Source organism: Schistocerca serialis, chromosome 5 (genome assembly GCF_023864345.2).
Source record: "Schistocerca serialis cubense isolate TAMUIC-IGC-003099 chromosome 5, iqSchSeri2.2, whole genome shotgun sequence".
Taxonomy (NCBI): Eukaryota; Metazoa; Arthropoda; class Insecta; order Orthoptera; family Acrididae; genus Schistocerca; species Schistocerca serialis.
In genome coordinates, this window is record NC_064642.1 from 69657457 (window position 1) to 69673581 (window position 16125).

The 16125-nt window shown below is 40.7% G+C and overlaps 1 protein-coding gene across 1 annotated transcript in view; it reads left to right on the plus strand.

Annotated features, from left to right (window-relative positions):
• The window catches only part of LOC126481231 (uncharacterized), a 527312-nt gene that overhangs the window by 473105 nt on the left and 38082 nt on the right, over window positions 1–16125 (plus strand). The window contains exon 4 of the mRNA XM_050104843.1: window positions 13626–13725. Coding sequence (XP_049960800.1) covers window positions 13626–13725 — 100 coding nt within the window. The remainder of the gene's footprint in view (window positions 1–13625; window positions 13726–16125) is intronic.

Here is a 16125-nt window from a genome sequence, read left to right on the forward strand (position 1 = left end):
ACGATTCGAACCTGCGACCTTAGCAGTCGCGCAGTTCCGGACTGAAGCGCCTAGAACCGCTCGGCCACCACGACCGGCACAAATAATCAATGTCATTTGGTATATATAATTACAATGCAAGCAAAACACAAGAGTGCATAAGTCACGGCTAAAGCGTTTGGATGAGGGCTCGTCGTCTAGAGCAGCTGCAGTTAGGTGGAACAGCGCTTATATTCTCTTTATATAGGGGCCTCCCCTGTCGTGGTGTCGTCCTAGTCAGAGCAATATTTGCTGACGTCGTCTCACAGCCTTCTCCGCTGTAACGTCCCATGCCAACGTGCCGGCGCTTGATGTTACGCCGTAAAAATAACACTCTGCAAATTGCACTAAAATTATGTCATTTCTCTTCAAATGGGAGCCAGAAATGGAACTAAAATTACGCTATTTCTCTTCGAATGCAGACTGGAATGCAAATAAAATGATCGGAAACATGTTTTATAGCATTCTGTCCACGATAACCACATGAAGAGCCAAAGGAACTGGTACACCCGCCTAATATCGTGCAGGGCCTCCGCGAGGACGCAGAAGTGCCACAAAACAGCGTGGCAAGGTTTCGACTGATGTCTGAAGTAGTGCAGGAGGGAATTGACACCATGAATCCTCATGGCTGCCCATAAATCTGTAAGAGTACAAGGGTGCGGAGATCTTTTCTGAGCAACAAGTTGCAAGGCATTCTAGGTATGCTCAATAATGTCCATGTCTGGAGAGTTTGGTGGCCAGCAGAAGTGTTTAAACTCAGAAGACTGTTCCTGGAGCCACTGTGTAGCAATTCTGGGCGTGTGGGGTGTCGCATTGCCCTGCCCAAGACCGTCGGAATGCACATTGATTCAAAAAATAAATAAATAAATAAATAAATAAATCAAATGGCTCTGAGTAATATGGGACTTAACATTGAGGTTATCAGTCCCCTAGAACTTAGAACTACTTAAACCTAACTAACCTAAGGAGGACATCACACACACCCATGCCCGAGGCAGGATTCTAACCTGCGACCGTAGCAGTCGCGCGGTTCCGGACTGAAGCGCCTAGAACCGCTCGGCCACCGTGACCGGCGGAATGCACAGTGGACATGAATGGTTGCAGGTGATTAGACAGGATGCTTACGTAAGTGTCACTTGTCAGAGTCGTATCTAGACGTATCAAGTAACAGTGCATATCACTCCAACTGCACATTCCCCACAAAAATACAGAGCCTCCACCAGCTTGAACAGTCCCATGGATTCATGAGGTCGTGTCCATACCCGTACACGTCCATCCGCTCGATACAATTTGGAACGAGACTCGTCCAACGAGGCTACATGTTTCCAGTCATCAACTGTCCAATGTCAGTGTTGACAGGCCCAGGCGAGGCATAAAGCTTTGCGTCGTGCAGTCATCAAGGGTACACGAGTGAGCTTGCGGCTCCGAAAGCCTATTTCGATTATATTTCGTTGAATGGTTCGCACGCTGACATTTGTTAATGGCCCAGCATTGAAATCTGTAGCAATTTGCGGAAGGGTTGCACTTCTGTCACACTGAACGATTCTCTTCAGTCGTCGTTAGTCCCAGTCTTGCAGGATATTTTTCTGGCCGCAGCGATGTCGGAGGTTTGATGTTTTACCGGATGCCTGATATTCTCGGTACACTCGTAAAATGGCCGCATGGGAAAATCCCCACTTCATCACTACCTCAGAGATGCTGTGCCCCATCGGTCATGCACCAGCTATAACACCACGTTCAAACTCACTTAAATCTTGATAACCTGCCGTTTTAGCAGCAGTAACCGATCTAAGAACTGCGCTAGACACTTGTCTTATGTAGGCATTACAGACGGCACTGCCGTATTCTGCCTGTGTACATACCTCTGCATTTGAATACGCATGCCTGTACCAGTTTCAGTGTTGAAACCAGTGTCGAGTGCTGAAATGATAGGTAGCCACGCTACGGTCAACTCAGAGAAGGGACACAGCTGTATGTTTATGAATCTGCTTGCTCTGATGTGACATCATCCATCCCGGCACTAAGAGTGCTACGTTGCTTACAGCACCACGTCAGAATTTTTCTTTGAAAGTGCAAGCATAGAGCACGAGGAATTTTTGAAGAGCAGTCGGTGTAATGGTGTCCTGGCCCCCATTCGCCTCTGTAGCTCGGCGCTCATCGCTACAGATTGCTAAGCAAAGTGGCCTGATTTCAATTACCGGCCACGTCGGTGTTTTAGAAGCCCGGTGGTTGGGTTTTGTGTCGTCCTTACGTTCGTGTCGTCATATTTGATTTTCCACTGTGGAGATAGCTTTTTGGGCATGTCTCGAAAGCCAATAATAATTAAAAAATAAATAAATAGCACAAACAATGAAATATTGGTAAATATTTAAGGGGAAAAAGGTGGTCAGGTGCATCGAGCGTCAATTCATCGGCTTCGGTTCGATTCCCACTGCTGCCATATTTTTCTTTTATTCCTCGCAATGTTAACCTATCTGCATAAATTCAGCTTGATTTCATTTAGATTACATCATGGTCAGGCAGTGATTCTGAATTCAGATACTGGATTGTAAGTTGTACCCAGGAGCAGATGTAGACTCAGATTGCAAATTAGTTTTGATAAAGAGTAGGATGTAGACTAGCCAGGAAGAATCAGTGCGCAAAGAAATGGGTTACCAAAGTACTAAGGAATAAAACGATGCGCTTGGAATTCTCTGAGGCTATAGCTATTGCGATAAGGATTAGCAAGGCGAAGTGGCAGCACGAAAAATATGGAGAAATTGAAGAAGAAATTACTATCGGAAAGACTGACTCAGCCTACAGAAAAGTCAAAACAACCTTCGGTGAAATTAAAAGGAAGGATGGTAGCTTTATGAGTGCCATGGAAAAAAATGGCTCTGAGCACTATGGCACTTAACATCTGAGGTCATTAGTCCCCTAGAACTTAGAACTACGTAAACCTAACTAACCTAACGACATCACACAACACCCAAGTGCCATGGAATTCCAGTGTTAAATGCAGAGGAGAGAGTGGACGGGGAAGGCTTGTCTGATGACATGATAGAAGAACAAACAGTAGTCGATGTAGAAGAGACAGGGAATCTAGTATTAGAGTCAGAATTTGAAAGAGTGTTTGCATACTTAAGATCAAACATAGGTAGATAACATTCCATCAGAATTTCTAAAATCATCGGAGGAAATGGCAACAAAGCGACTATTCACGTTGGTGTGTTTAATGTATGAGTCTGCGGTATAACATCTGTTGTTGTTGTTGTGGTCTTCAGTCCTGAGACTGGTTTGATGCAGCTCTCCATGCCACTCTATCCTGTGCAAGCTTTTTCATCTCCCAGTACCTACTGCAACCTACATCCTTCTGAATCTGCTTAGTGTATTCATCTCTTGGTCTCCCTCTACGATTTTTACCCTCCACGCTGCCCTCCAATACTAAATTGGTGATCCCTTGATGCCTCAGAACATGTCCAACCAACCGATCCCTTCTTCTGGTCAAGTTGTGCCACAAACTTCTCTTCTCCCCAATCCTATTCAATACTTCCTCATTAGTTATGTGATCTACCCATCTAATCTTCAGCATTCTTCTGTAGCACCACATTTCGAAAGCTTCTATTCTCTTCTTGTCCAAACTATTTATCGTCCATGTTTCACTTCCATACATGGCTACACTCCATACAAATACTTTCAGAAAGGACTTCACGACACTTAAATCTATACTCGATGTTAACAAATTTCTCTTCTTCAGAAACGCTTTCCTTGCCATTGCCAGTCTACATTTTATATCCTCTCTACTTCGACCATCATCAGTTATTTTGCTCCCCAAATAGCAAAACTCCTTTACTACTTTAAGTGTCTCATTTCCTAATCTAATTCCCTCAGCATCACCCGACTTAATTAGACTACATTCCATTACCCTTGTTTTGCTTTTGTTGATGTTCATCTTATATCCTCCTTTCAAGACACTGTCCATTCCATTCAACTGCTCTTCCAAGTCCTTTGCTGTCTCTGACAGAATTACAATGTCATCAGCAAACCTCAAAGATTTTATTTCTTCTCCATGAATTTTAATACCTACTCCGAATTTTTCTTTTGTTTCCTTTACTGCTTGCTCAATATACAGATTGAACAACATCGGGGAGAGGCTACAACCCTGTCTTACTCCCTTCCCAACCACTGCTTCCCTTTCATGTCCCTCGACTCTTATAACTGCCATCTGGTTTCTGTACAAATTGTAAATAGCCTTTCGCTCCCTGTATTTTACCCCTGCCACCTTTAGAATTTGAAAGAGAGTATTCCAGTCAACATTGTCAAAAGCTTTCTCTAAGTCTACAAATGCTAGAAACGTAGGTTTGCCTTTCCTTAATCTTTCTTCTAAGATAAGTCGTAAGGTCAGTATTGTCTCACGTGTTCCAGTGTTTCTACAGAATCCAAACTGATCTTCCCCGAGGTTGGCTTCTACTAGTTTTTCCATTCGTCTGTAAAGAATTCGTGTTAGTATACTCCTTCCACCTTTCTGCTTTCCCTTCTTTGCTTAGAACTGGGTTGCCATCTGAGCTCTTGATATTCATACAAGTCGTTCTCTTATCTCCAAAGGTCTCTTTAATTTTCCTGTAGGCAGTATCTATCTTACCCCTAGTGAGATAGGCCTCTACATCCTTACATTTGTCCTCTAGCCATCCCTGCTTAGCCATTTTGCACTTCCTGTCGATCTCATTTTTGAGACGTTTGTGTTCCTTTTTGCCTGCTTCATTTACTGCATTTTTATATTTTCTCCTTTCATCAATTAAATTCAATATTTCTTCTGTTACCCAAGGATTTCTACTAGCCCTCGTCTTTTTACCTATTTGATCCTCTGCTGCCTTCGCTACTTCATCCCTCAAAGCTGCCCATTCTTCTTCTACTGTATTTCTTTCCCCCATTCCTGTCAATTGTTCCCTTATGCTCTCCCTGAAACTCTGTACAACCTCTGGTTCTTTCAGTTTATCCAGGTCCCATCTCCTTAAATTCCCACCTTTTTGCAGTTTCTTCAGTTTTAATCTACAGGTCATAACCAATAGTTGTGGTCAGAGTCCACATCTGCCCCTGGAAATGTCTTACAATTTAAAACCTGGTTCCTAAATCTCTGTCTTACCATTATATAATCTATCTGATACCTTTTAGTATCTCCAGGGTTCTTCCATGTATACAACCTTCTTTCATGATTCTTAAACCAAGTGTTAGCTATGATTATGTTGCGCTCTGTGCAAAATTCTACCAGGCGGCTTCCTCTTTCATTTCTTAGCCCCAATCCATATTCACTTACTATGTTTCCTTCTCTGCCTTTTCCTACACTCGAATTCCAGTCACCCATGACTATTAAATTTTCGTCTCCCTTCACAATCTGAATAATTTCTTTTATTTCATCATACATTTCTTCAATTTCTTCGTCATCTGCAGAGCTAGTTGGCATATAAACTTGTACCACTGTAGTAGGTGTGGGCTTCGTATCTATCTTGGCCACAATAATGCGTTCACTATGCTGTTTGTAGTAGCTTACCCGCATTCCTATTTTCCTATTCATTATTAAACCTACTCCTGCATTACCCCTATTTGATTTTGTGTTTATAACCCTGTAGTCACCTGACCAGAAGTCTTGTTCCTCCTGCCACCGAACTTCACTAATTCCCGCTATATCTAACTTCAACCTATCCATTTCCCTTTTTAAATTTTCTAACCTACCTGCCCGATTAAGGGATCTGACATTCCACGCTACGATCCGTAGAACGACAGTTTTCTTTCTCCTGATAATGACATCCTCTTGAGTAGTCCCCGCCCGGAGATCCGAATAGGGGACTATTTTACCTCCAGAATATTTTACCCAAGAGGACGCCATCATCATGTAATCATACAGTAAAGCTGCATGCCCTCGGGAAAAATTACGGCTGTAGTTTCCCCTTGCTTTCAGCCGTTCGCAGTACCAGCACAGCAAGGCCGTTTTGGTTGTTGTTACAAGGCCAGATCAGTCAATCATCCAGACTGTTGCCCTTGCAACTACTGAAAAGGCTGCTGCCCCTCTTCAGGAACCACACGTTTGTCTGGCCTCTCAACAGATACCCCTCCGTTGTGGTTGCACCTACGGTACGGCTATCTGTATCGCTGAGGCACGCAAGCCTCCCCACCAACGGCAAGGTCCATGATTCGTTGGGGGGGGGGGGGGGGGGGTTATAACATCTGACTTTCGGAAAAAAATCATTCAAACATCTGACTTTCGGAAAAAAATCATTCACTCAGTTCTGAAGATTGCAAGAGCCGATAAGTGCGAGATTTATTGCACAATCATCTTAATAGCTCAAGTTTCTGATAAGTGTACTATCTAGAAGAATGGAAAAGAAAGTTGAGGATGTGATAGATGACGATCAGTTTGGCTTTAGGAAAGGTAAAGGCACCAGAGAGGCAATTCTGACATTGTGACTGATAATGGAAGCAAGACCAAAGAAAAATCAAGACACATTCATAGGATTTGTGGACCTCGAAAAAGCGTTTAACAATGTCAAACGGTGCAAGATCTCCGAAATTCCAACAAAAGTAGAGGTAAACTATTAGGAAAGATGGGTAATATACAATATGTACAAGAGCCAAGAGCGAACAACAAGTGTGGAAGACCAAGAACGAAGTGCTCAGATTAAAAAGGGTGTAAGACGGGGATGTAGTACTTTGGCCCTACTATTCAATGTATACATCAGAGAAGCAATGATGGAAATGAAAGAAGAGCTCAAGAGTGGAATTAAAATTCGAGTTGAAAGGATATTAATGGTATTAACAGTCCAGTGAGTACAGAATGTGGACTGAGAGTAAATCTAAGAAAGACTATAATAATGAGAAGTAGCAGAAATGAGGACAGTAAGAAACTTCACACCAGAATTTATGACCACAAAATAGACAAAGTTATGGAATTATGCTATCTAGGCATAAAAAAAATATAGCACAAGGAGCAAGGAGAACATATAATGCAGACAGACTAACACTGGGAAAAAGGGCAATCCTGGCCAAGAGAAGTCACTAATATCAAACATTGTCGTTAATTCGAGGAAGAAATTTCTGAGAATGTATATCTGAAGAATAGCATTGTATGGTAGTAAAATGTGGACTGTGGGAAAACCAGAAAAGAAGAGAATCGAAGCATTTGAGATGAGAGGTGGTGCTACAGAAGAATGCTGTAAATCATGTGGACTGATAAGGCAGGGAATGAGGAGGTTCTCGGGAGAACAGGCAAGGAAAGGAATACATAAAAAAAACACTCACAAGAAAAAGGGACAGGGTGGTAGGACGTCTGTTAAGTCATTAGGGAATAAATTCCGTGGTACTAGAGCTAGCAGGAGAGGCTAAAAGCTGTAGAAGAGGACAGAGAGAGTAGTAGGGCAATGGAGGTTCTGGCACACTTTTTATATAAAATTGATATCAAACTAATTATATAAATTAATTAATTGATCAGTTAATATCCTCTCCTCCTTGTGATGCCATGTGTTTCCCCAGCCAGCACATGTCCCCTTCCCCCACCATTCCTCTGGGAAATCCCCATCCCTTCCCAACCCTCTACCCCTCCTGCCACTGAGAAAAAAAATGGCAGGGAAAATCGCTCAATCTGTGTTGGATTTTGGGACTGGGAGACTCTCACAACAGTAGGCTAATACATCATTAAACACATTGCATTAAACAACTTAAGGCATTGGGAGACTGTAAACGATTTTCAGGGATAATATTTATTAAAACACTTTGCGGGGGCCAAGGCAGTGCATAATATTGTTTATCTGTCCAATTTCTAGGGATGGCTTATCATGAAAAAATAGTAAATCCCTCCATCTGCAAGTCGAATTAAATGAAATGCTGTGTGGGCTTAATTTATATTTGCTGCTCAGGTGAGGGGTGTTAAAGCATTTACTTTTTGTTTTCCTCGCTTTTCAAAGCACAGTTCTACAATGGGAAACACGCACTGGTGTCTAAGCGTAGATGGGAAAATCAGAACAATTACATATCTGAAAGTTCATGAGATATTTCGAAACCCACAAGAGATCGTGAAAAAAAACACAGATACACGGCAGATGAGAATTGCTTAAAAGACTCTCCTAGAATTTGAAGCACTGTCCTACAGACAAGAAAAATGACTGGAATTTTTTATGTCCTATGACTGCCGGTCTGGAGATGCTCTAAAGCCACAATGGTGGGCTGGGGACAGCATCCCACATGTTCGAACCAGATGTGGCTGGTCTGCCTGGACTTGTCTCTGAACACTCGAAAAAAGAAGACATCACATGACTTTCTTACATCATGGAATTTTCCGTAGATATGTTGTTCTGCCTTGTCTCCTTCAAACCAGTCTGTAGAGACTACTGTGACCCCCACAATGGATGTCTTGTGTCTCTTGACGTCATGCAACTTCCTGTGAATGAAACGTCTTCATTTATTATTACTAAATTTATCCACCAAAACGTTACTGCTGGTGTCGGAGCACTGTCCAATACTTTCTGCAGATGGACAAATTACGAGAATTTCAGCAGAAAACTATTTTTTTCCACAGATCAGAAAAAAACATAAGTAGTCATATTGCACTGACAGTTAAACCCTGCAAAAGCGGTCTACAGATCATGAAATACAGAAACTATTGCCAAAGACACTTAGTCAATTACACTTCTCTGCTGCTGTCAAAGAAAACTTGATTTTTTCGGCGTGATACCAGTCTCCAGCAATGCTATATCACCACAAATGATTGCACCACCATGCCGTATAGCTGAGTAGCTGTAGTAAACACATTTCCTATCCTGCAATAAAATCATCACTTTCACATCTTGCATACAGCTATCAACTGCCAGGCACTCCTATATATACCGCAGAAATATATAGATCTCAAAAACAGAAGCACATGCACCATATATAGTTGCAGTGCTAGATATCCCCCATGAAGCTTGTCAGTCATGCACTGTGGCCAACGGTCCCTAGACAAGTGCTCCCGCACACACTAGCACAATACGTGATCGGAGCATCCTCTGAGGACAATGGCCACTGTCCGAACTGGTATACAAAAAGGGTGGGCTGGTTTCTCCTACCCAAAGGCGTCTGCTAACAGTACTGTTTCCAGCCGGGGCTGCTTGCTGTCATGTTGTCTGCAACGAGTAACGACCATCTCCAGGATCTGCGATTTCAAGGATATCTACTTTCTGAGCTCTGTCGAAGAAAAACGCTTTGACAGTCGCGAATTAATTTACCAATATCAGCTGCAATATCCGATTTCACGAGACAGTAGATGACGATATTATGCTGAAATCATCGAGTAGCATATGAAAATTTCCAGAATTTGATGTGTTTTCATGTGGTTTGCCAGAATATCATACCATTTACGTGACTGTTTAAGATGTCAACCACGTGGCAGTATGCTGCCGATCAATTGCACAGTATACTTCTGAAAGTAAAGAATGGAAATTATGTCTCTAGAGAACCAAAGCTTTACCGAGGTCATTATGTGGGATGTGCTCCAAACCACTGAGTAACTAGAAACTTATCTCGTCTGCGAAGATTTTTACGTGAAACCTCGAAAATAGAGGTAACTAGTAGATCCACTCATAATTTCTTTATGTATACCGGTATCAGTGATACAAAAAAAAATCCCAGATTGAGATCATCCTTGTATTTTACAAACCCGACTAAGGTTTTGATACTGATAATCATAAGTGTTTCTCATGTCTAGAGAACCAGCAAATGTCTCTTCCACCTGTGTTTTACCATCTAAACGCAAACAAAACATCCTAGTCGATTTTCTCTCAACCAAATAAAAATGGCGAAATGTGTAGAGTGGCAGTACAAGCAGTCAACTGCTCAATTTATGTAGGAGGGAATAATTTTCCAGTGCAAACACTCACCATACTGAATCATCCCAAATTTCCACATAAAAATCAGAGAATATTCACAACACACACAAATCCAATACATAATGAGTATTAGTTCGCCATTCACTCACACAGAGAGCGACACGACTAGGTCAGCTGCATGCTTGTACCCCGCCTGCCCAGTTCGGGAGGTTTAGTGGCGGCTCACAAGAAATATCCATTCGTTCCAGTCACTGGCTGCCTTCACCACGCACTCGGGTGCCAGGCAGAGTCGTCCTAAGAAACCAGCAATTCATTTATCAGCATGATTACAATTAAATGTTACGACTGTAGCTCCAATCTGGTGATATTTGACAATGAGCAAAACATCAGAAATACCTCCTCCTGACGACTGTGGCTCTAGAAAAATCAGTTTCCCATGTAAATCTATATCCTACATATTACTGATCGTAATTTTCCATGTAAAATCTTTCACCTCCTTAGGGGTATCGAAGTGCTGAGATCACAATTTATCAGGTTAAATCTATGCCTCTCTTAGGACCTAACATAGTCTCACCCCCATCATTTTCTTTGCACATGTGGGGAGGGGCAGAGATTTCCCAGAGGGGTGGTGGGGGAAGGGGACATGTGTCAGCCAAGGAAAACCCGTATCATCAGGTGTAAGAAGTAATTAATTCATCAATTAATTAGTTTACAGACTTAGTTTGATATCAATTTGATATAAAAAATGTGCCAGAACCCCCTTTACTCTTTGCTAGAGAGTGGAATACATCCAGCAAATAACTGAGGATGTATCCAGAATGAGATTTTCACTCTGCAGCGGAGTGTGCGCTGATATGAAACTTCCTGGCAGATTAAAACTGTGTGCCCGACCGAGACTCGAACTCGGGACCTTTGCCTTTCGTGGGCAAGTGCTCTACCAACTGAGCTACCGAAGCACGACGTGAGTTGTGCTTTGGTAGCTCAGTTGGTAGAGCACTTGCCCGCAAAAGGCAAAGGTCCCGAGTTCGAGTCTCGGTCGGGCACACAGTTTTAATCTGCCAGGAAGTTTCAACTGAGGATGTAGGTTGCAAGTGCTACTCTGAGATGAAGAGGTTCACACAGGAAATGAATTCGTGGCAGGTCGCATTGGACCAGTCAGGGGACTGTCGACTCAGAAACGTAAATAAATAAAAAATATAAATGTTCGTTTGTTCAAAATCGTCAGTCTCCAAAAGTTCTTAACTGATTGCTTTGAAATTTTGACACAACATTGAATTTTAATATGAATGTGTTTTCAGATACCTAATTCCTTATTAATACATGATGTGTAATACATGCACACATAGTTCTTTCAGCTTTTTGTAAGAACATTTCCCTACTATTAAATTTATATAAATTTATGTATTGTATGTATTTAAAAATAGATAAATAAAAACACACACATGTACCAATGGAACATTGTGTCAAAATTTCAAAGTAATCACCAAAAGATTTAGGAGATTTGCTATTAGGAACATCTCCATTTTCTATGTAAGAAAAAAGTTAATGTTTGTTTCTTCAAAATCACAAATCGCCAAAAGTTCTTCAGGATTGTTTTGAAATTTTACACACCATTGTGTTCAAATACTCAAATGTTTTTATATACTGGTACCTACTGGAGTGTCATCTGGTATATTTGTAATATACATGTAATAACAGTCGAAATGGTATAAAAATGTAAATTTTGGTTAGTCCTTAACTGGTTGCTTTGAAATTTTGATACAATGTTAAATTCCAATAGGGGCACGTTTTTAAGAACCTAATTTATTAATGCCTGTATGTTTCTACTACATACAATGTATAGATAAATATGTGTAACATATAAAAGGAAAACATTGTTACCATAAATCTTGAAATGTGCATTTCTGACTGACTTCAGGTTTTCATACATTACTGTAATAAACATTTACTACTGCAGAATATGAATTACATTAACAATAAACAAAGTATAAGATCAGAAAGAGAGGGGGAAGAGGAGATGGACAGAGGGGTGGGAGCAGATGGACATAGAAGACAGGAAGGAGGAGATGGAGAGAGAAAGTGGGGAGGAAGTGATGGACTGAGAGAGGGGGAGACAGAGGGGCAGGAGGAGATGGAGAGGGTAGGGGGAGGAGAAGGTGGACAGAGAGAAGAGAAGGAGGTGATGGACAGAGTGTGGGGGAAGGAGGAAGAGGAGGAGGTGGTGGACAAAGAAAGAGGGAGGTGGAGATGGACAGAGACAGGGGAGAGAAGCAGGTTAGGCCATACATCAAATTAGCATATATATTAGAAACATGTGCTTTCTCTTTTCCATTTAACCACACTGAACCATGGCAAACCATGGCTGGGTACAGCTAATTAATTATAAAATTTCAGTATATTTAAACAATACATAAAATTAATATATTCAAGCTAGTTATTAATACTGCCATTGTAAGTAAAAAGGCTATGTCATCATGCTGTAGCACATTGGTTAAATTTTGCTTGACCTGCCACTGCAAATTAAATTACCCAGGCTATATCCATCTGGTGTTTCATAAGCACAGCCCATGGCAACTTTGAACAAACTTCAAGCATAATTTCAAACTTTTTCTCGCTTGTGATTAACATAAAATGTTTTCATGCTAACTCATTTGTGAAGTTATCAGACTTTTAAAGTGGTTTTATAAATGGGAATTCTGTTCTTTAAAGAATCAGGGGTTTACTGATATGTAGCTTTGAGTGAACCATTCGCAGCTGCTAAGTCATAATTTGCAGCCGGCTGCAGTTCTCACAACAGACATCTGTAAAACACACACCCACATTGAGCTGGTATCCAGCAGAAACAGCATTCTAGTGGTCAATCTGTCACCCCTAAATGTTGCAGGCTTGTGCTGCTGGTAGACCAGTGAGAGGCTGCCATTCAGTTTCATGTCCAGAAGCGCAGTGACCTGTACCTACTCGGTCAAAAACATGTTCTGGCCTGTCGAGGGCGTGTTCGCACACTGTGGCACCCACGTGATGATGTGCAAGTCTCATCATTTGTATATGCTGATGACTGCAACTTGATGTGTCAGCTCGGCAAGATGTGAGGTGGTGTCCTTCAATCTGTATCTGCCAAGTATGTAGTAAACACGTGCAAAGTAGCGGCTGCGGACACCTGATCCACAATTTCTACCATCTTGCTCAGGTTTGCCTCTTGCATTACTGAGAGCAGGGTGTAAGGCATCTCCAGCAAGCTAGATATCCATGTGGATCGTAGGAGTGGGTCTGGTATGTCCGCTCCAGCCAAGTTACAGAGATGTCACCTGAATTGTGGCTGTTTCCTGTCACCAGTTTCCTCCCTGTGGAACAAGTGTCCTAAGCATTACATGTTAGAGAGGGAAAGCTACAAAATGAGCTCGCTTTTCAGTAATTTTCCCGTTACAGAGGCACATGTGTTTTTGATAAAGACGTCACTGCCAGAGCTGTACAGATATTAACTGACTTGAATAATAAAATAAGATATAACAACACAAACATATAACTCAGACAAGAAGGAGCAGATAAAAAAATGTGAGTATGTCACTAACAATCATCAGTCTCATTTCAACCATCACTCATTCCTTTACACAGTGATTTTTAAATTTTTTTTAAGTGGATGGAGTCATTATGTTCTGTAGTGAGAAATGAACTTACATAATTAACAGCACATCATTTATTGTTTTAATCTATAATGAGTAGCTGTTAAAATTTATAGATAACTTACATTCAACTGAAATTTTGTTTTGATTTTTCTAGGCAGCAAATTTGATGCTGTGAGGGATCTAATCATACCTGGTATTATTGTGATGACTATAGGAGCAATGGTGTATCTTGGTATCAAACTCTTCTGCAACTGGTAAGTTGTGTTATTATCAATACCATTTTGCTTTCTCCAGTTGATGTTTGTAGCTTTGTTCACTGAATGAGCTAAAGATGTGGGGCACTATATAAAATAAGGTACTAAAAATAAAGTAACCATTTTTTGCAATCATACGGTTTCCTTTTCCCATTAGTCACTACCATCATTATTTGCACCATTTATGAGTACAAAATATTTTATTTGGTCATATTTAAATATTGTAATGCAAACAGTGAATTCTCTACAGTACGTATTTATCTTGTGAACTAGTTTTTGTCTTACAAGGCCATTATTGTACATTAATTGAGTGTTCTATAATTATTCATTCCTGAGACTGTGGTAACCAATGTTGGTTCAAATGGCTCTGAGCACTATGGGACTCAACTGCTGAGGTCATTAGTCCCCTAGAACTTAGAACTAGTTAAACCTAACTAACCTAAGGACATCACAAACATCCATGCCCGAGGCAGGATTCGAACCTGCGACCGTAGCGGTCTTGCGGCTCCAGACTGCAGCGCCTTTAACCGCACGGCCACTTCGGCCGGCGGTAACCAATGTCTTGTGATTGTTCTTTTCTTGTTAGTTTTCATATTCTTTGTTGATATTCATAATATCTATACATGTGACAGTCCCTAAATAGTTATGACTTTATGGGGTTTTCATAAACATGACTTATTAACTCCCGTGTAGGTGACAAAGCTACATAGTGGTTTGAATAGGAGAATACCCAGATACTTACCATTCCTGTACTACAGGAAATACATTTAAAAAGTGTGTTCCACTCTCTACATCAGCTGGGTGAAAAAAAAAAGACAATTATTAAATGGTAATTATTAATTTATTACATTTCTATCCAAGTACCTAATGTAGTACCAGTGTCCAATACCAGTCACTGTTGTAGCACTGTAAACTGGTAAGGACGGTTGGTAGGAGAGAGATTGAGTGTAAAATGTGACATCTGAGTACTACGTACTTCATGTTGTCATTGGACTTAGTTACAATACTGGTTAGCCTGTTAGAAATGTAGAAGTTACCGCAGTCACATTAAATTACTGTTGCTGTTGCATCCAGGTGATGTACAGTGGAACACGTTGTTTTCATGTTTTCTCCCACATAGTGGAAACTGTTCAGTCCTTGATATGAGTTTCTATTCACATATTTATCTGCCCATTCCTGTCAACACATCATAGAAGTTAATAAACTCAACTCACATTTGGTAAACAGAAATTAAAGATTCACTAACTGAATTGACCATCTATGTTGCAAGTCACAGTCACAGTCAGAAATCATAAGCAAATAAAAAGGACAATTTTGTTTTCACCACATGTCAGACATTTTAGCAGCTTTGTTAGCAGTATCATTACACTACTTGTCTTGTCTAATAAAAATCTTCATAAAACGTATTTCTATATTCTGTGTATATTTATATTTCACCTGTTTATTTTCACTGCACTAACAAGTATGATGACAGTTTCGATATCACTGTGAGATGATTCCTCAATAAAATAATAAAATAATTAAATAAGTTTGTTACTGGCAGTTGATAACAGTTCTTAACTAGAGAATGTATCACAAACATAATATTGTATAATGTATGGAAACATTCATTTTCCTCTATTGAATCCATCTACAATTCCAAAATTAATTGCTTTGCCTATGATTAACCTCATTTACTGTTGTTTTGGTGGTCTTCAGTCAAAGTCCAGTTTGATACAGCTCTCCATAATAGTCTATGATGCACAAGCCTCTTCATTTCTGCATAATCACTTCATTTGAATTTCCTTATTGGTCTCCCCCAACATTTTGCCACTCCCCCCCCCCCCCCCCCCCCAACGCACACACACACACACACACACACACACACAAAATCTTCCATTACTAAAGCTGATAATTCTTTGATGACTTAGGATGTGTTCTATCAGCCAGTCCTCCCTATAAGTCAGGCTTTAGCATAAATGTGTTTCCTCCCCAGTTTGATTCATTGGATCCTCATTAGTTATCCAGTCTTCCAATCTAGCCTTCAGCATTTCCCTGTAGCACCACATTTCAAAAGCTTATATTTTCTTCTTGTCTGAGCTGTTTATCATACACATTTCAATTCTGTTCAAGGCTACACTTTAGACAAATACCTTCAGAAAATCTTTCTTAACACTTAAATTTGTATCCAACAATACTACGAAAAGGATAGATCACTACTCAGGTTGTAGATGAGACATTGGATCACAGGCAGGCATAATGAAAATACTGCCATTCATATGAGGTATTGGCCAAAAGACCTTCTTCCAAAGTAGAAAACTCACACACATCCATACAAGCACAACTAACACAGGTGACCATGAATAGTCCAAGTTGTTCAAAAATGGCTCTGAGCACTATGGGACTTAACATCTCAGGTCA